General features: G+C 38.1%; 1 protein-coding gene across 1 annotated transcript; it reads right to left on the bottom strand.

Moving 5' to 3' along the window:
* Positions 1 to 3,544: 3,544 nt before the first annotated feature.
* On the bottom strand, positions 3,545 to 19,437 carry si:dkey-159a18.1 (sortilin). The gene is made up of 21 exons (XM_066668467.1): positions 19,178 to 19,437; positions 18,837 to 18,899; positions 18,523 to 18,599; positions 18,261 to 18,363; positions 17,152 to 17,319; positions 16,076 to 16,149; positions 15,812 to 15,858; positions 15,462 to 15,598; positions 13,937 to 14,020; positions 13,442 to 13,502; positions 12,111 to 12,266; positions 10,896 to 10,993; positions 10,706 to 10,805; positions 9,360 to 9,531; positions 8,726 to 8,919; positions 6,283 to 6,475; positions 6,066 to 6,182; positions 5,724 to 5,850; positions 4,310 to 4,416; positions 4,117 to 4,228; positions 3,545 to 3,869 (listed from the first exon to the last, which is right to left on the bottom strand). Exons 1-21 carry the CDS (start codon positions 19,379 to 19,381, stop codon positions 3,855 to 3,857), a joined length of 2,409 nt encoding a protein of 802 aa, XP_066524564.1. The 5' UTR covers positions 19,382 to 19,437; the 3' UTR covers positions 3,545 to 3,854.
* Positions 19,438 to 19,926: the final 489 nt, after the last annotated feature.

Genomic DNA, 19,926 nt, shown 5'->3' on the forward strand with positions numbered 1-19,926 from the left:
CTCAATGATAGGCTTCGAACACACCACCACCCTGAACTGGATAAGGGGTGACGGATAATGAATGAATTAATGAAATAATGAAACTTGGGAGTGTATGTAATGTAAGTGAATGTAAGTTCACTTCTGGCTTTGGATGAAAAAAATAGGTATGTTAACAGTGTTGTCATTGTATCCCATATTAGAACACCTGTAAAGACAATACGTGTCTGTACGTTTTTCTACAGTGCAACATTTTATATTAAATCACTCGAAATGGTTTTGATTAAACATTAGCATTGGTTATGTTTTATGTATTGACCAGCAGATGGCTGTCGACGGCTTGGGTGTATCTCTGGTGTACAGCACATATCCAAGCAAGGGTATAACTTACTTAGCAATCTTCGGTCTGACTACAGTCAGAGCTACCGTTATTGGTCGATAAACTTCTGTGTAAACATTTCATTGGTCAGTCTGCACGTCAGTAGTCGTCCACCCCCCTCCAAGATTTATAAAGAAATATTTGTAAACATATATGAACATATATTTTAAAGCAAGATTTGTTTCATGCTTACCTAGAAAACATTGATGAAAGAGCAGGAATTGGCGACACCATGTGGTAAAAATACAAAAATTGCAAGTAAAGGCGTAAACCATGCTCACACGTATAAGTCCATAACACAAAGATTTAAAAAAGAAGAAAATTAAAGAAGAATTAAAATTAAAATGATTTTTGTCTGGTAATAGTTGCATAGAATTACAGGTTTATAAATAGACAAGAGGCTGATGCACTGTGATAATGTTTTTTTGGCACTACTAAGATCTAGCTAACACAAATAAGGAGTCAACATGTTTTCAGAAACCTTGAAGATTTTTTTAATGAGCCAACATAACACCCACTTGTGTTTCTTTGTAATGCCACAACTGAGGCACCAAGCGACACATTTTTCCTCGCCTCGACCTCTGAAACAAGAACTTATACCACACAGCCTCAAAAGCTTCTCTTATTTTATCCACTGTCTCCACCTTCTCAAGCGACAATGAACTTGGAAGCCCCTCATTAAATATTCACGAGCTTATTTGCATTGACCATTTATTGGTAAATGTGGGTGTTACAGAGGCGGAACATGAGGATGATGCACCTGCGCACGTTTTGAAGAAGACTGTGATTTATAAAGAGAAAGCAGCGTCCAGGAGTGTGTACTCACAGTTTTATAAATCTCTTTTTTGGGCGCATGGTATATTTTGGTGTTTATTTCACTCCAGAATCCACGTTTTATAAATAACGTTTAATAAAAGTACTCTCTATCTGTCTTTGTTACATTATTGTGCTTGAAAAGCACTATATTGTTATTCCGCATCTTCTTAGATTTTATTATAATTAATGTTATATAACTCTTCACTACCGTTGGTGACGTCACTGTCTATAACTGCCACTGAGTCTCACAAACATCGCACTTGGGCCCTCCTCTCTCACTGACACACTCACCCATCCCACACAGTCAGTTTCTCTCTCTCTCAGACACACACACACACCTCACTGACCAGACAGGAGAACTAGTTCTACAATTACAAAATATAGTCCGTCTGTTGCTCTGCATCCTTTGGTAGCCCCCTTTCCCCTTGTTCTTCAATGGTCAGGACCAACACAGAGCAGGTATGATTGGGGTGGTGGATCATTCTCAGCACTGCAGTGTGTTGGTGCGTTAGTGTGTGTTGTGCTGGTACGAGTAGATCGGACACAGCAGTGCTATTGGAATTTTTAAAACCCCTAGTGTCACTGGACGTAGAATAGTCCACCAACCAAAAACATCCAGCCGACAGCGTACATGATCCATGAACCACGCCATGGTCAATGCAAATAACCTCGTGAATATTAAATTAGGGGCTTCCCAGTTCATTTTCGCGCAAGATGGCAGAGACAATGGAGGACCAAAAGATAAAGTAAAAGAAGCTTTGGAGACTGTGTGGTATAAGTTCTTGTTTCAGAGGTCGAGGTGAGGAAAAATGTGTCGCTTGGTACCTCAGTTGTTGCATTACAAATAAACGCAACGTGTAAACAGTGTTAAATCGGCTCATTAACCAGTCATCATCGCTCACCAAACAATCTCCATGATCTCTGAAAACATGTTGACTCCTTATTTGTCAGTTAGCTAGATCTTAGTGCCAAAACAGCCATTATTACAGACAGTGCATCAGCCTCTTGCCTATTTATAGACCTGTTATGTACAAGTTACAGCTTTATATTTACTTTATATTTAATATTCTGCATTTTTAAAAAGTTATTAAAACTTTTAAACAAGTGGGTGTTAATCTTCCTTAATTCTTTAATCTTTAAGTTATAGATCATGGGTCACCAATCTTATCCACAAAGGGCCGGTGTGGCTGCAGGTTTTCATTCCAATTAAGGAGGAGCAAGACAGAACCTGTTCTTTAGTACATCAACATAGGGATGCAGACTACAGCTTTGTCACCTCGTTTTTCATCCAACCATGACCACAGTTGAAGACCTAATGCAAGCTTCAGTTTTCTATTATATTCAGTTCAGTTTCCTTGACCTAGAATAGGTGGACCTTCACATGATTCACACTAGCCTTTTTTTTTTGTCTTGTTTGATGGTCTGCACCTAAGTGAGTGTAGGCCCTGACATGGTACAGTCGATATGGGCATTGCTTCGGAAGATGATGGTAGATGTCACTGCCTCATCTGACACAACGTCTTTATGTCCACTTGGTGATTCTGCAGTGGCTGTGTTGAAAAAGTTTTTTATTTCTACTGTCACTGGGGAAGCTCTGCTCCTCAGATTGGATGGGCAGGAACGATACCCTCATCTGTTTCAACTAGCTATGCCTGTGGTCATGCAAATGAGGGTTTTGGTATACACTCATTTTTCGCTGTGGTTTGACCTCTAAATCATTGCCCTGGAGGTCATCCATTTTTCATAATGAGTAACATATTGTTGCTGTCCAATGAAAAACATGTATCTCCAAAAATGTTACTGTAGAATGAAAAAAACCTTTTTTATTACCTTTCAATGGAATCAATGTAAAAAAATAATGTTGTGTGAGGTTTATAGTTTTGGTTTGTTGTATTGTTTCACTATTTGAAATGTTATAAATAAACTGGATTTAAAGAAAACTGAGTTGTACAAAATCTGGGAAACTGATCAGGTATGCAAAGCAAAACGTCTATCACTGCCAAAATGTGTGCAGGTGTATTTGTCAGGAACAGGAATAGTGGTGTATTTGACCATTTCACAGGGATTTCACAAACATTGTGTACATTAAATGCACTGAAGAAGTATCAGAAGGAAACGTTTGATGAAGAATGATAAAGTGAGGCCCTGTGCTCTGATAAATCACTTTTTTTAGTCACAATCACCCAAAGTTTGAGACAACCCTTACGCAAGAAGGCTGATGAATTATGTTTGAAGTTGTGATATTTGTTGTGTTCATTTTTCAAGACAAAATATGCAATAATTTCACGTTTAGAAATTAAAATAAATACACAGTCTACATATATAATGTACATTTATTTTAAATGTGTGACAGACACATCAAAACCTTGGTCTTTTCCACATTTTTTCAAGCATATGTTCAGGAAAACATTTCTAGCAGCTGCTTCAAATACAGTGTAAAGTACAGAAGTGAGATGCATGTGAAAAGGAATGTACTGAAGATAATATGTTGGGTTTTGCCTGAAATAATTTACTGAACTAAAAACTAAACAGTGAAATTTTAAATAAATTATTTGGCTTATTGCTGCAGCAGTTCTTCCAGAGAACAGTGCATCACTCATTATCTGACAGATCAAAGCTGTTTGGAAGCAAAGTGCAAAAATCTCACATGCTCAGACCAGCTTGAAAATTCAGAAGTGGCTCAGTCAATGAGATCCTAAAGACAGCAAATATATAAAATTAGTGTCACTGTAAAAAATACTGGAAATGCATCATTTTGAGCCTCTGTAAACACCAAATTAGTAAAAAGAGAGAATTACAAATGATTAAGAATTAGTAAAATATGTGCATTTTTTATTCTCAAATAGTTTTTTATTATAATTACGTTTTAAAGTTTAAATCTATTTGCTCTGTGTATTAAAATTAACCATTAAATTGGCTTAAATGAATGCTGCCATACTCACATCATCTGAATCCTCTTGGAAGCTGTCTTGGTTACTGCTGGGTCCACTTTCAGGACCGATGCAGGGCTCCTCCTCATGCCGCTGGAGAGCAGAGAAACGATATGCTGTCGACCTGCAGAAGGCAGAGTGAGGACAGTGTGATAAGTACGCCTGCTGGGGTGTCCAAAATCAACAATGGATTATATAACTGTACCTTTGCCTATGGTTTGTTCTCCGGACTGTTATGGCAATTGCAGTAATGATGGACAGAACGACAGTCCCCACACTGACACTTATTACAATCCGCAACCACACCTCATCCTGTAAATCAGTTTACAGTTAGCAAATCATTTCAATTGTTTGCTTAGGTCTTTTTGTGTATACGTATGTAAACACCTGTCCTAAAATATTTCTGTAATCTTTTTCACAATTTTTTCCCCCACTACTAATATTCATAGCATAGATAGATCATGTCTGCTAGGGAAGTTGAAATTGTGGTGTAAGGAAGTGGCTAGGGATGCCACAGTTTTTAAGTAGCATGTCATGGTATGGGAGAGGGGTACAGGAGCTACGACTCACAACTTTAGTTGAGATATTTAAATGTGCAAAGGTCCGTCATGAGATGATTTTGTCAGGATCGAAGGATGCAGTGGTTAAAGCAGCAGCGGCAGTTACAACAGCAGGAAGGAAGTAGAACCCACGATTGGCAGTGCAAGTAGCCAGGAGCTCATTAGAGCTACGGGATGTGATTGGCCAAGTGCAATGCAGAAGACCATGCCCTGGGTCAAGTGATCCATGGAAATCTTTTAGTAAGGCAACATCACCAGAGAGATAGCAAATGATGACCAGATTTATTCGCGATCAGGAAAAGGAGGCACGGTGCGCAACAGCAGCATCACAGGCAAAACAAGGCCAGTGGCTTCGCTGGGAGAATTTAGAGAAGCGGAATATCACTTGGAAAGAACTGTGGGCAATGGAGGCAAGTCATATTAAGTTTTTGCTTGGAGCAACTTATGACATCCTTCCTACCCCACAAAATCTTGGAAAGTGGGTAGGTGGAGACCTTATGCTGAAGCATATTCATATCAGCTTGTAAGGTTCGTTTGTCACGGGGGAGGTATACATGGAGACATAATCAGGTGCTAAGGGTTTTAACATGTTTGTTGGACAGCAAACGCTTAGAGGTAAATGCATTGATGAGTGGTAGTTGTAATAAAGTGATTGGGTTTGTGTGTGAGGGGGAATGTATTCCAGAGCATGCATAAGCTATAAATATTGGTACATGGGGTGAAGTACGAGATTGGAAATTACTGGTGGATCATAAATGGCCACAGTAACCTTTATAGCCTTTGAACCAACAAACAGAACTGAGCCTGGTGACCTTAGGCTCACATGCATTACAGAGCATCCCAATTCATTCATGGTTTTCTAGGGTTGTGTCATAGTTATATAGAGACTGCCAGCAACTCTTTCAGGTAAATCCACATTATCAACATAGTTCTGAAACAAATTGTGATGCTAAATGCTGGGATATAAGATTCAATAACTTGTTAGCGACATTACAGTGCCAAAAAATACAGACAAACTAAAGTCCTAACACTAGCCATGCACTATATAATATTACACACCAGTTTCTTAATATGATGTCTTGAAGAGGGAATATCACTGGAGTTCCCACAGTACTCCTTGGATGCATCCATTCGACGTGGGGGACGGAAACCACCTTCACACTTATCACTGGGTATCTTACGATACCTGTATGTAATGCACAAAAAAATAATGGTGGAGATGCAACAATTCACTATGTACATTAATTATTACAATGTTAATGTCATAGTGAAAAAAAAGAAGTAACTTAAATGTTGCACTATGTACTAATGTTAAAGTTCCTATTGTCCATTTATTACAATCTTCTATATTTTCAGAACCACATCTGTGGGTGAAATAAAACCCGATGGTACAGTCCATACCCTGTTGTATGAAGCTCCTCTATTTCTTCGTTTAAACAGACCTTCAGTTTCTTGTCTGTGAAGTCAGACTCTTCCACACATTCAGAACTGTTTTCATGGTGATAGTAACCATAATCACTGTCAAAAGTATTGATGGACTTGTTATTGACAGAATTTACACTTTTCTCTGACATTATTCCTGAATTAAACTTGCATCTAGAATGTATTATCTCCCTACCACATGTAATCTTCCCTGGTACAGAGACATGGACTCTGCTGCTTGTTGACCACATAGCTCCGTCCATTTTTGCAAACAGACGATTTCTTCAGCCTCCTAAATGTTTCCTTGTAGCCTAGGACACATCCTTTAGTCTCTGAGAGTCTTTCATCATCAGAATGGGCCAGCCACTCTACATAGTCATCTTCCCCACCTGCGGCATATAGAAAGAGTGCAACATCATAAGACCATAAAACCAGAAGCAAATAGATATACTCTTAGGCTGTGATTACATTTATACACAGGACAGCTGTAACATTAGATCCACATCCTTGTTTGTACACTCACTGCCCACTTTTCAGTGTAACATACTACAGAACTGAAATTTATAGTTGACTATAGTCTGTCCGTTGCCTTGCTCTGCATACATTGTTTACCCCGTCACCCTGTTCTTCAATGTTAAGGATCCCAGCCAAACAGAGTCAAGAGCAATATTTTATGGACCAATAATATGCCAATCAAACCCAATCAAAATCAATTAAAGGTAATCCAAAATGAAAGCCAAAAACTAAGGAACAAAAAAAAGCCCCAAAGCAAACAGATCAACTGTCAAAAGTTCATGCATCTTATAGAGAGGAGTAAATTTTCATGCATCCTATAGAGTGGAGCTGTATTCCCTCCACCCTTTGGATGTTATTGAAGTGTGCTCACAAATTCTCATACTTGATGGGGTAGAGTACATGGAACCATATTGTGAAAGGTAGGTAGATAAACACAAGCTTAAAACTGTTGAAGGCTAACACAGGTTTTCTTAATTTCCTCCATTTGGGTACTTTCGTGTGTATCATCAGGAAAAGTGCGAGCCAGTTAGTCAGTACAGTCTGCTGCAATGGGTGATGTGCAACCCGAGTTTATTTTACTAATGACCCATATACAGTATATGTGCATTGCTCAACACACATTTTTGACTGTTGGTGCTTGTGTTCTGGTCACATTGCTTTACAGTAGCATCATGATGTTGTATGAGTAAATACTGCCCAGATAAGAGAGTGATGGCTTGCTGCTCTCACAGATCTTATAATTTATAATTTGACTTATAATTTTCTTAAAGACTATGGGTAATTATTCATTTCATCTGAGTAATTCTAGTTAACATAACTGTATACCATTATCATAGCAATGGTTTTGGGTATTTCTAGAGATTTTCATTCATTGTCTGCAATCGCTTTTCCAGTTCAGGGTCGCAGTGGGTCCAGAGCAGTAGTGATTGCTCTAAGACTGCAAGGGAAGCTCAGCTTCCCCTAAAATGTCAAAAAATAAGTGATCAAATATATACTGTTGTGTGTAAATGTCATTGAATAAATGTGCACTACAACGTGCTCAACTTTTATTCAGAATCTGCTTCTTATCACTGGTAAAGACGCGGCGTTCCTCTCAATCATTCCCGCAGCTTCGGTGCTTTAAACAGCGAGGACGCTGAGCGCCCACAGAGTTCAATAGCGAAGCAGCGAAGTGCAGCAAAACGAGACGTGTCATTGGATAAATGCTGGGCTTTGTCCCGCCCATCGGACGCTCAGCGTCTCTGGAGGTCTATGGGGCAGTGGGCTGTCCTCGGCTGGCCCGGACGCTGAGCTTCTGCATGATGATTGGATGATCTGTCTGAGGCTGAATCCCTTTTTGATTGACAGCGAAATGAGTGAATCAGTGATCCTTTGGTGTAAAGATCCGTGGGAGCATTACATTTTCATTCTGTTCTGAGTTGAACCGGACACTTTCCGAAACCTCTTAGCGGCATTTTCTTTGTTAAAAATGACTAGCAACAAATCGAGCTTCTATTTCTTGTGGGGTTTTTTGTAGCTGCTTGTGTTTGGAGACTGACTTCTATCACTCTTTCTGACTTCTATCGCAGTTTCTGTCCAGCGGGTGCTGCTGAGCCACCCGTCACAAAGCACTCACAGGCGGACTCACTTCACATGGGCCAAGGCCGTTTAAGCAGCCTAGCTCTGCTGGCCATTGAGAGGACACTAGTCAAGTCCTTGGAAAAGACGCCTTGTTGTTACGACAGGGTCACAGATCATTTTCTTGAAAAGGAACGGAAGGTAGAATTTACGTATAAATAAACCGACACATTTTATGATGTAGGCCAAAATTGAGCTTCCCCTCCTTGAAAGACCAGCATCCGCCACTGGTCCAGAGCCTACCCAGGATCACTGGGTGCAAGGTGGGAACACACCCTGGAGATGGCTTTCTAGAGATCCGTTTTTATTAAAATAACACTATGGCACAGGTTCTGAATGTACTGGATGGGCCCTCTTCAATTAGCCTTTTGACAAAGATGAAGTGAGGTAAAGCTAGATTGTCTCATTGAAAAATATGAGGACAACTGTGTTTTGCCCACTGTCATTGCTCATTGTCATTAACACTAAACAAAAATAATTAAAATTAAACAAACAAACACTCTTACACTCTCTGGTTAGCAGGTGCTCAAAGTCAATTGTAACTGCAACCCACATAGGCTGATCATCGCCGTCTGGTCTGTAGCCAAACACACTGATGTTCATGGTCTTACTGCCAGGTTCGGATGCCAGGCCAGCAATAAAGAACGGCTGATCAGTGAAATTATAAATCTTCCAACACTGACCCTCGTCTGTGGAGATCCTGGAAAAAAATAGAAATAAATTGGGACACAGATATCATTAGATGATTATGTCATGTATGGTCAGAAATCCATAACGTGATTATGCCTCATTAAATGTAGTTGTACAAATATTTTTTTTCAAGATTATGCTATTAAACATCATTCTCAAACCAGGTCACACTTCAGACAAAGGTTCTAAAAAAGCCTAATGCCTTTACATATTCTGAACATTGTATAGATAAGAATAAATGCCTTTAATAATGTATGAATTCAGGAAAGCAATATTATGACTTCACATAACATACGTGATATTCTGGTGCATTAATATATAGCTATCACAAATGTATTCAAGAGCAGAGATGCATCATATTTCATTAGGCATCCATAAAAGCTTAGTTTAAGATCTATGACAGATTGTGAGAAATCCCCATCACCCATGTGTAGGCACAGCAAACCTTACTTTATAGAGTTAACTGTCCGGTCTTTGTGAGCCTCTGCAGCCACTATCAGGCTGCCTGAATCCAGAATGCTGTAATAGTGGGGTCCTCTAAGTGTGCCAATCCAGTTGTATCCTCCGTCTGAAGACACATACACATCTGGCTTAGATGCTGAAATGGAGTCCCCAACACTACCTGCAAGAATAAAGAACACAGGTAATTGACATATGTGACAAATGCAGGATGGAAAATCTATGTCTACATTTAAAAAAAATAAATAAATACAATATCTTTGCCTAATCTGAGGCTGTTACAGCTACTACCTTTCTAAGAAGACTCTACAATAAATGCTGAAACATTGCTGGGGTTTTGATTCAGCCACAATAGTTGCTTAAGTTTTAGGTTAAATAGAAGGGGTGTCTAGATACTTTTGGGAATAAAGTGTACGTACAGTGTGCCGAAAAATAATTTGCCTCTTCCCAATTTTTTTTTGCTTTCCAGGTAGTCCAAAAAACCTAGAACATCTAAAGTACTTCAAGTACTTCATCAATGAGAGAACTGCAAGGCACAAATCATTGCTAACCAAAACAATAAAAAATCTATCAAAGCTTGTTTTGCATTTGCCAAAACAAACAGCTAAATAACCTACAAGGTTTTAGGGATAATATTCTGAGACAAGATAGAAATGATGGCAGGGTGAAAGACTAAATCTGGCATAAGGCTAACACCCTATTGCATAGTAAGAACATCACACTAGCAGACAAAAAATGGTGGTGGTAGTGTGGATGGTCTTGGGTTGCTTTGCTTCAGCAGGACCTGGATGACTTATAACTGAGGGAACCATGCATCCTGCTCATAATCAGAAATGCCTGAAGGAGAATGCCTGCCCATACACAGCAGGAAAATAATCCGAAGCACACAAGAAAGTCCAAATTTGAATGGCCCAAAAGAAATAAAGTGGTTGAATCCCATTGAAATGTTGGTGAGCAATTAATGCTTGAAAATCCTCCAATGTGCCCGAATTAAAGCAATTCTACAAAGAAACGTGAACCAAAATTCCTCTACAGTGGCGTAGAAGACACATTGCAAGTTATAGTTAGCATCTGATTGCAGTTTTAACTGCAAAGACTGGATATCCAGTTATCAGGTTTAGGAGGGTAAATAATTAAAACTGTAATTTATATTTTCTCTTGTTGTCTTTAAATTTAGTTTGATGATCTGAAATTTTGTTTGTTTGTGACAAATATGCAAAAACAGGGAAGGAGGCAAATAGCACTGTAAGTTATGAAGTCATGAGAATAAATTACTGATTTCTGGGTTAGTTCATGCCCTCAGAATATAAGGTGTTAGGTTTTAGTGAGACAGTTACCATGGGCAATGATCAGGCCTATAGCAGAAGAGTCTGACAGAGGCAGCATGGGAGAAATCCCGCTGTAAAGACTGTGCTCCCCGTGAATGTGCAAGTTACACTGAAACACGTAAAGAAAGAAATATATCACCACCTCTGTAGTCACAGTATTAACTGCTATGTCTGATAATACCGAAATGTGTGAACATACCTTTTCAACGCTTTTTCCACATTCAACATTTTCTGGCTTTTTTAGTGGTCCCCATTCTCCACCCTTGTTAAATGTGATGACTGTAGAAATTCGGTCATCTGCAGCAAACAAAATGTGGTAGTGTTAGGACAGCCCATCTCTCAATGTAGCTTAGTCTGTCAGCGGTGCTGTTTCTTGTTTCTTTCCCCACATGCTGTCTTGCCCTTGTGTTATTTTAGCCACGCCCCTTGACCTAGTTACTCATTTCAAGGTGTTTCCATTTGCCCTGTCTTCATTATCTCTAGACTCTAGACTCTAGTGTCTAGACTCTCTGAGTGTGGGTCTTTTGTGTGGCACTTCTAGCTTTAGTATTGTCCTTACGAGTTCTCTGTTTTTGTCCAGATTTTGTCTCTGCTTGTCTTTCTGGTTCTGATTTTTGATCTGAATCAAATTCTTTTTTGCCTGTTTCCTTTTCTCATTAAAGGGGACATATTATGAAAAAGTCACCTGAGATGTGGCTCATTTTTTTTATTTAAAGGGACAGTTTCTGAAAATCGTCAATCTAAACAGAGCTGTTTAGACAGGGGGAGAAATGTGCATTGCTGTGTAATCCTAGTAGTATTTTGACAAAGCCGGTCACAGATATTTTATTAAGACACCTGTCTTAAAATGGTACAAAATGACACATTTAATAGCTTCTCAGTGGCTACTTGTCAAATAGCATTGAGCTTTCAGTGTGAGGATGGAAACAAACACCAGTGAATGTTTTAAGGTATTCCCCTTTATTTTTAAATTACTACTTCTTTGGAAGCTCCTGTTTTAACTTATTTCCTATCCTTATGCTAGTGAAATATCTTAAATTAAATATGCTCATACATATCTCCTATGAAAGGCATGTGACAAGAAATGTAATGACTTTTACACAGTACAGTAGCAAGCATATATAACATTTAATATTTCAAATTCTAAAGTTTCAATAAGTGCCACATCTGAGTTTGTAAACAATATATAAATTGAATTTGATGGAATAAAAATTGTTGTGCTTTGTTATGCTTTTGTCAGTTCTTAGTCAAAACATTTGGAAATACTAATTTCTGTTGTCATATCCCTTGTCAAGGATTATCAGTCTTAAATAATTCATTAATTTAACACGTAATTATGTAATAACCTTTGACTAGTAGAGCACTTAAATTTTAACTATACTTAAAAATGTTGGTGTATGTTAGAAGCCAATACCCTCTTCCAGAACATTGGTAAGATAGACACCCCTCATTGAAGTCACATTGGTAAAATCACTCTTCCTTTCCATTCCAAAGAGGTGACGCTCTAAGGACTTAGAGTACAGGATGCCGCGGTCATCTGAGGTGTAAATTGTTCCAAAATACGAGCTTTCTACAACATTACAGATCACACACACACACACACACACACACACACACACACACACACACACACACACACACACACTGCTGAGTCAGTTGTTAATCTCTGTTTTGAGATAAGTTACCAGCATTATCCACACTCAAATCACACATACTCACACAGATTTGACCTGCATTCTACTTCACAAGTAATTGTCAATACTAAGGGAACACTCTTAAAGACTGATTTAGAAGAGAAATTAATGACAAATATAGAATGCCAAGCTAAATTCTCTCTGTGTGACTGGGTAATGAAGCATTCTCTTGGTTTGATATGTGAGTGTCATGCTTCACTCCATTTGTGCATGCGGGTGAACCCTGATGCACATATCAATGTGTCAGCTATTCTGACAAGGCCATAATACCACATCTTCTGTATGTTAGATGTAAGAGAAATCCATTAGTCTTATCTTGAGCCTGAAGAGCCAGTTGATTGTTCTTTGCTACTGGTTGAAACAAGCTGAATTGTCAGTATTAAGAAGAACTTGTGTAACAAGAATTTAGCAACACTGAAAAAAAATGAAGTGTGAAAAAAGAAGTGCTAAAACATCAGCACTATGTCTATGTATGTGAAAGTGACTAAAAATTTCAAGTCTTAAAGGGGCAAAACTTGCAGGTGGGTCCAGCTTATTGTTTCATATATTTATATTGACAGACTGTTTGCAGTATTTTTAATTTTGCTGTATAATAAACTTTAGGATATAATAATCCTGGGACTTTAACATATTACATTATTTAACCTAGTAACAAATGGAACACTGGACAAATTGACCATGTGAAAAATAATGCTCATCTCTGATTGGCCATCAGGTAAAAAGGAAAAATTCCAAACAAATCCATGTGTAGAACAGTAGTTGCAGGAAATTAGTCAGAACGGCTGAAAGATGCTTAAAGGTTGTTCTTTTACTGAGTATCTGAAAATGGATGCTGTTTTAATTTAATTTCTGCCTATTATAATAATATAAAATTATTATAATAAGATAAGATTTATCTCAGCCCTTAGCTGCAGGTTTGAAAACATAGCAACTGTAAGAGTAAACGGACAACTCAAGAAATGTTATGCTGTATTACGCTTCTAACATAGCACAAATAAAGGAAGAATAAGAGTGGGGATCATAAAGAGCAATATCAGATAAGCTTTTGTACCTCCGGGGCTGTCAACGTGTATAAAGATCATGTCTTCATCACCATCCAAAAGTGAGTAGAACTGCAAATAAAAGTAGGAACATGTGGGCATGATAATGAGAGAATCAGATACAGGTATGTGTGGGCATGTAGGAGTGTAGAAATGTGCCTGTGCCTGTGTGTGTGTGTGTGTGTGTGTGTGTGTGTGTGTGTGTGTGTTTGTGTTTGTGTGTGTGTGTGTGTGAGTTTGTCAGCCTCTTCAACCTTTGTGAGAGAAAGTCTCTTCATTTTGCTGTATCAGCAAGATCATGTCTGACATAAACCGGAGCCTACATACTCCCAAATAATGGGTAAACAAACTATCTGCATGTGTTGTGGGTGGAGGATATATCATGTGAATAAAGGTATTAGTGGAGTTACTAGCTGTACTTTGAGCTCAAGGGCAGAAAATTCACTGTATTTTTCATTTGTGTGTTACTGTGACTTTTGCTTTTTTGTCTAGTCACACTCTCCTACCTGCTCAGAGGAGGCAGTCGGGAGCAGAGCTTTGCTGAAATGATCTCCATTATCCGAGGATACATATATCACCCGAGGAGAACCCTACAAACAAAAGCCACAAGATGAATAATACAACACAACACTGTTTTTTTTATAATGCTCGTATGTTAAAGGCGAACAACACAGTATTGGAATTATTTGTGAATAATTATACAGCCAACATATAAAGAAAATCAAAGCGTAATTTCCTCATTACTTCTCCATTCTAGAGATAGTGATGGTGATAGAATTCAGATATCTGATGGGTTTAATACCTATTAAATTACACATTTTTAAAACAGGTATGTGTGGGCCATTAAAATCCAAAACATAACCCAAGGTATTCACTAGTATTCAGTAGTAGCACAATTAGTAATTTAGTAATTAACATTTAGTAATACCACAAAAATCAAAATAATTTAGGATGCTGTGTAAAACATAACTTAAAACATAATGTAATTTGGTTCAAATAATTTAAACCCAATATGTAACTGAAAATTGTTTATATATGCCCATTTTAAATTTGATGCCAGAAACACATTACAAACAATTTAGGACAGAGCAAAAAAGACACTCAACGCTGCATCCACAAATGCAAAGACAAAAACAAGATCCAGGAATGCTGCCACCTTCTCTGTGCCTGAGTTCACTTGAGATGGACTGAGGTGAAGTAGAAAAGTGTACAAATCAAAATCAAAATGAGTAAAAATATTTTTGAAAATCTTGGATGCCATGTCCTACAAGCTGAAGAGGAGAGTGACCACACATTTGTTGTAACCACACAGTTCAAAAGCCAGCAGCTGTGATGGAATGGAGGGTGCATTCGTGCACATGGCATGGGAGACTTGTGCATCTGTGAAGGCACCATAAATGCAGAATGCAGAATACAGGATTTGGAGCAACATGCTGCCATCCAATTTCTTTTCTGAGAAGACCTTGCTTATTGCAAGACAACGCCAATCCACATTCTGTATGGATTACATACAGCAGCAGTTGCTGGCATCAAATTCAAAATTAATATCTTTTCATAAAACAATACAGTTTCTCAGTTTCAAATGAAATGTTGTCTTTGTGTATTCAATTAGTTATTGGTTTTGGAAATTGGAAATTGAATAAACACATAAGCCTTTCCAACTTAAAAGTCAATAACTTGAATAATAATTTAAGAAGGTCTCCACAATATTGTTGGCTTACTGAGAAGCAGTATGTCAAGTAAATGTGAATTAGGAAAACTTCAATCTAATCTAACGCGGGATTCATTTAGATAACCTAAAATTTTAAGGCACCTAGCCTCAAAGATTTTTTAAGTTGACCTGATGAAAAAATCAAAAGAAACCAGCCAAAGCTCAATTTTCTTAAGCTATTAAACACTGTTAAATTAATTAATACTATTGAACACTGGTTTTCCTTCTGCTCTAAAGTTAGATTGTTGCTATCAAAACAACAATATATGTTTTGTGTGTTTACTATTTTGTGTAACCTGCTGAGTGTATTTTTCTCTAACCTCTTTCTCCAAGACAGAGGTGAATAAGAAGCGTCCGATGTAGCCGAAGGTGAAGATGTTCTGTGCAATGGTACTAAATGTTTGGCCCAGGTCCTGTGTGCGTCTCAGAAAAAGTTCTCCCCGTTTATCTGCTTCCACTTCATATTTTACAGCATTTAAAATCCGGACAAAACACAGAAAAACATAATTCACACACATTCAAAATGCAAAGGTTCCATTTGTTCATCGTTTCAGTATTTAGTGACATTGCCTGCTGTAAATACATAATGCAAGTAATATATTGGTTACAATCAATCATTTTTTTTACTTTGAAAAAGTGAAGTAATTGAAGTGAAAAACTTTTTCCTCACCTGTGTTTTCAGGGCTGTAACTGAAAAAAAGGGTGTTGTCTGGCCCCCTTCAGAAAACAAGACAGAAAAAGAGAGAAGAATTGAAGAAAAATAAAAATGCAGTGCTGTTCTGAGGAATGATCCTTGGAAAATAAACAGGACTGAAATATCATGGCAAGTGCTTAAAGGCTGAGGATCATCAGAATTACATCAAATCTTGTAAAGATAAAAGACAATAATTGTTAGGGTTTTAAAAAGATTGTAGATCTAGAGTTTTAAACTTACAATATGAAAGAGTAGACTCCATCATGGATTTTAGACCAGCTGTTTCCAAAGTCTTGTGAAAGCCATAGACCACTCTAGAACATTGTAACAAAACTGAAGCTGTCATTGCTGTTTCTGACTGGAATTAACTAATGAATTTGATCCAGCTGTGAACAAGAAAATCACTAAACTTGGCTGGAGGGTGGCCCTTCAGAACCTTAATCAATGACCCCAGGATTATAAGTCTCAGGGAAAGGTTATAAAACAACAATGGTTAGGTATATAAAGCAAATAATTATGTACATGTCTTGATATAGTAAATATGAATTAAGCAGGTTGTTGCTACACACTGAGTTGCTTTAATTTTAGGCCTGTTTTCAGTAATATAGTATAAATTCTGCCATGTCTTATTGCTTCAAAGTTGGCTGTGTTACACTGTAAAAAGAAAATAGTTGACCAACTTAATTGAATTGCTTCAATAGGTAACAAATTAAAAAATTAAGTTGGATAAACTTAATTGAATTACTTGTTACCAATTGAAGCAATTCAATTAAGTTGGATCAACTATTTTCTTTTTACAGTGTAACCGCCACTTTAGTTTTCCCAGGCAAGACTACATGGCAAAAATATGTACATGTTTTAGGTACATGTTAGGCACACAGTAGTATGATAAATGAGACCATAGCCACTACAAGGTTTAAGTGACCGATTCTTCTGATTTAATTGTATAATTACTTGTTCAGCTGTAAACTATACAAGACTAAATCAAAAACATATTTTCATAGCAAATGAAAGTCTCCCATTGACAATATATAGCAGACATAAAGGGGATTAATATGTAATTTTCACCCTTTGCTGTGGTAACACCTTCAAACTTGGGATATCTTTAGGACACATACGTCAGGTCTTTACAACCTTCTAGTTAACCCTTGACATTGTACATGGGGACCATATTCTCATGTGCAGTAGCTGAATTCCCTCATTATAAAGAGTTTCTGCAAACATGTGGATGTATTATTAGTAGTAGTATGTTATTATATAGTCAGTTTGCCTGTCTTTTCTTAACAGAAGCTTGATGAGACAAAAGGGCAACTCACATCTGTGCCAATGACCAGCAGCCATTCTTGGTTCTGGTCATGGAAGGTTATAGACTGCGCTGGGTGGAACGGCAGTTGCACTGATTTAAATGTCACCCCTGAATCGACTGAAGTGAATATTGCTCCTCCTGGGCTATGGGTAATTGGCAGTTCTGAAATTAAAATCACCTACAAAAATACCACCACATCTGTGAGAGAGTTGTATGCATCAGGCAACACAAAAGAATAATTAAAAAAGAAGGCCAAATAGACTGGCAGATTGTAACCTTCAAGTTGAAGATGAGATACATTAAATATATCCATGTAATCCAGTTATACTGGGCCAAAGTCAGACAAAGATCAATTGTTTGCCATGGCCATTCTCTAGTCTCTCATGTACACGTGCTAGGGTCTCTTTTGAAATGACTGTTACAGGAGTTCTCACATACCACCCCCCTTTCCTTCACACACCAAATAGCGGTTTGGGGCTGTGGAGAGACTGTCACAATAGAATGGCTTATGTAAGCAGCCACCAACTGCATCACTAAAATAGTGACATACATAACCTGTGGTTTACTGACTGAAGTTGTCAATGTTATTTCTGATTGGATGCATGACTCACTTCACTAAGGTGTTCCATTAGTTAGAAAACCTTTCTGATTCATGCACATACCGTCAATGACTTGAAATGCAAAGTCCACTTATTAACAGGTCTATTTTTCAACAGCTATGCCTTGCATTTAAATTATTCATTTATTCATTCACTTATTTTCTTTTCCCCGTAATCCAATTCAGGGACACGGTGATTATGTTTAATTATGTTTACATTTAAAGTGATTTTTTTCATTTCAATGTTTTAGGGACCCTTAATATTTGCTGTAGAAAAGTCAGAGAACCAGTACAGCTGAAATGGTACTAAGTACTATTTATTAATTTTCTAATACTAACAGGACTCCTAACAACTGCTCAATACCTGTCTGACCAGTAAAACTGTCACAATTAGATTAGCTGTTCACAAATGTTTAATTTTTGAGAGACAGGTGGTGTCTGTGTCCATCCTTCCGCTCTGATCGATTTAAAGGTGATTTTACTGACCATTTTACTGCAAATATCATACAGTTTATACTTACCTGATGAGAGTTCCCTGGGCTTACACATATACCAAAGTCCTTTTTTATGAAGGAATTGTTAATGGCATGGGAAATATCAAGAAATGATTTTCCATAGTCATCACTGCAAGGAAAATGGTCATATCAGGTTATGAAATTCTCAGTAAATTAAGCAATATCACCTTTAATGTTTACTAAAGAGGTATTACTTTGGGAAACCAGAGGGAAAAATAATAGTGATGATGATGGTGAAATAAAATCCCTTCTAAGTCTGTGCACTAACCTCCTGTAAAGTCGAGATGTGCCTCCTTCATATAAAGATTCCAATGGAGCACTGACTGTGGACAACACCAAAATGATCTGGCAGGGGATAGAGGGGATTACTGAAGTCAAAATAGGGGTTAGAATACCGGTTTCTATGCCCAAACACCTTGGAGATAAACATCTTGTAGATACCAGATCCAATAAAACATCAAAGAAAAAGAGACGTGGCTATTTTAACACTTCATCTCAAAAGAATGTGTTACAGCGTGTACATATTTATACGTTATATAGCTGCATACAACATTTGTGAATTAAATTTCAGGAATAACTTACCCCAGTTCCATCCCCTACCCATGTGAGACTAAAAGTAAAGCCGTCGTCACCGCGAAACCCTGTCTTGAAAAGTAAATGAGAACAATCTTACTAAGTCTGACCTTATCCAGGGTGTATGGCAGTTTTAAATGTGAGTATACTTATGGTTATTAGTTAGGCTGTTAGCATGTCAAAAGCATCAGTAAGCTAGTATACCAAAAGAGCAACAGTGAGGTGATTATTGACAAATAGTGAGCCTGTCAAAGCTCAGTAGTCTGTCTGTTTACGCATCTTACTGTGTCTTCTCCTTCAGTAAATTTAATATGTGAGAATAACTATATGAGGTGTAAAATAAGGTTTACCTCGTATTGGTTTCGGTTCAGAATCTTGTGCTCTTTGGGGCTGAGGGCGGATTTACAGGCGACGAAGTTGGACTTGACCGCCCAGCTGTCCCTCCTCCTCCGCGTGTTCGCGAGCCGCTCGCCGGGGAGAGGTCTGGAGAAAGAGACCGCTTCACTAAACACCACTAAGCACGCCAGGGCTGACACTGCGAGGGTCCAAACCATTCTTGTTTCCGAGAAAACTGTGAAAACTTTAACCGAGTCTGAGAGGAGCTGAGAGTCTGCTGGGTGTGGAGGATAGGACTGAGTTCTCTCTCAGAGACACCGTCCCTTCACTGAAGGAGGAGGGGACCCACACGTGTTAGCATGTTACACATCAGTCACACCAACACCCATCCAACAGGAAAGTTTCAGTCCGGTCAACTGACACAACACGGAGGTGGACACAGGAGGTGGCTCATCCCACTGTTCGTCTGAAATGAAATGTAATAATTGTGGAGTGGTCCCTCTGGAGTCAATATGAGCCAAACAATGCGCTTGTAAAACGATATTTACCACTGAAATTACACACTTGTAATGGCACGTGACAGTGTGAAAACAAACAAAAGTGTTCGTTCATTCATTTATTGTTTGTAAGCACTTATTTATTTCAGGGTTGCGGTGACAAACCATTGTCAGTGAACACAGTTCATTGATCCGTTTACAAGTGCAAGTTAAAATTATACCTTACAAAGCGAAAGCCATATATCAAGAACACCCAGAAATGTCGC

The sequence above is a fragment of the Hoplias malabaricus genome, chromosome 4 (assembly GCF_029633855.1).
Source record: "Hoplias malabaricus isolate fHopMal1 chromosome 4, fHopMal1.hap1, whole genome shotgun sequence".
Lineage (NCBI taxonomy): Eukaryota > Metazoa > Chordata > Actinopteri > Characiformes > Erythrinidae > Hoplias > Hoplias malabaricus.

Bases quoted from the DNA above. Each gene is read 5' to 3' on its own strand.
- si:dkey-159a18.1 (XM_066668467.1), bottom strand. From the start codon at position 19,381: ATGGTTTGGACCCTCGCAGTGTCAGCCCTGGCGTGCTTAGTGGTGTTT. The intron at 18,900-19,177 runs GTAAACCTTATT...TTACTTTTCAAG, and splicing joins TGAACCGAAACCAATACGAG to ACAGGGTTTCGCGGTGACGA. The intron at 4,417-5,723 runs GTGTGTAATATT...ACTGATTTACAG, and splicing joins GACATCATATTAAGAAACTG to GATGAGGTGTGGTTGCGGAT.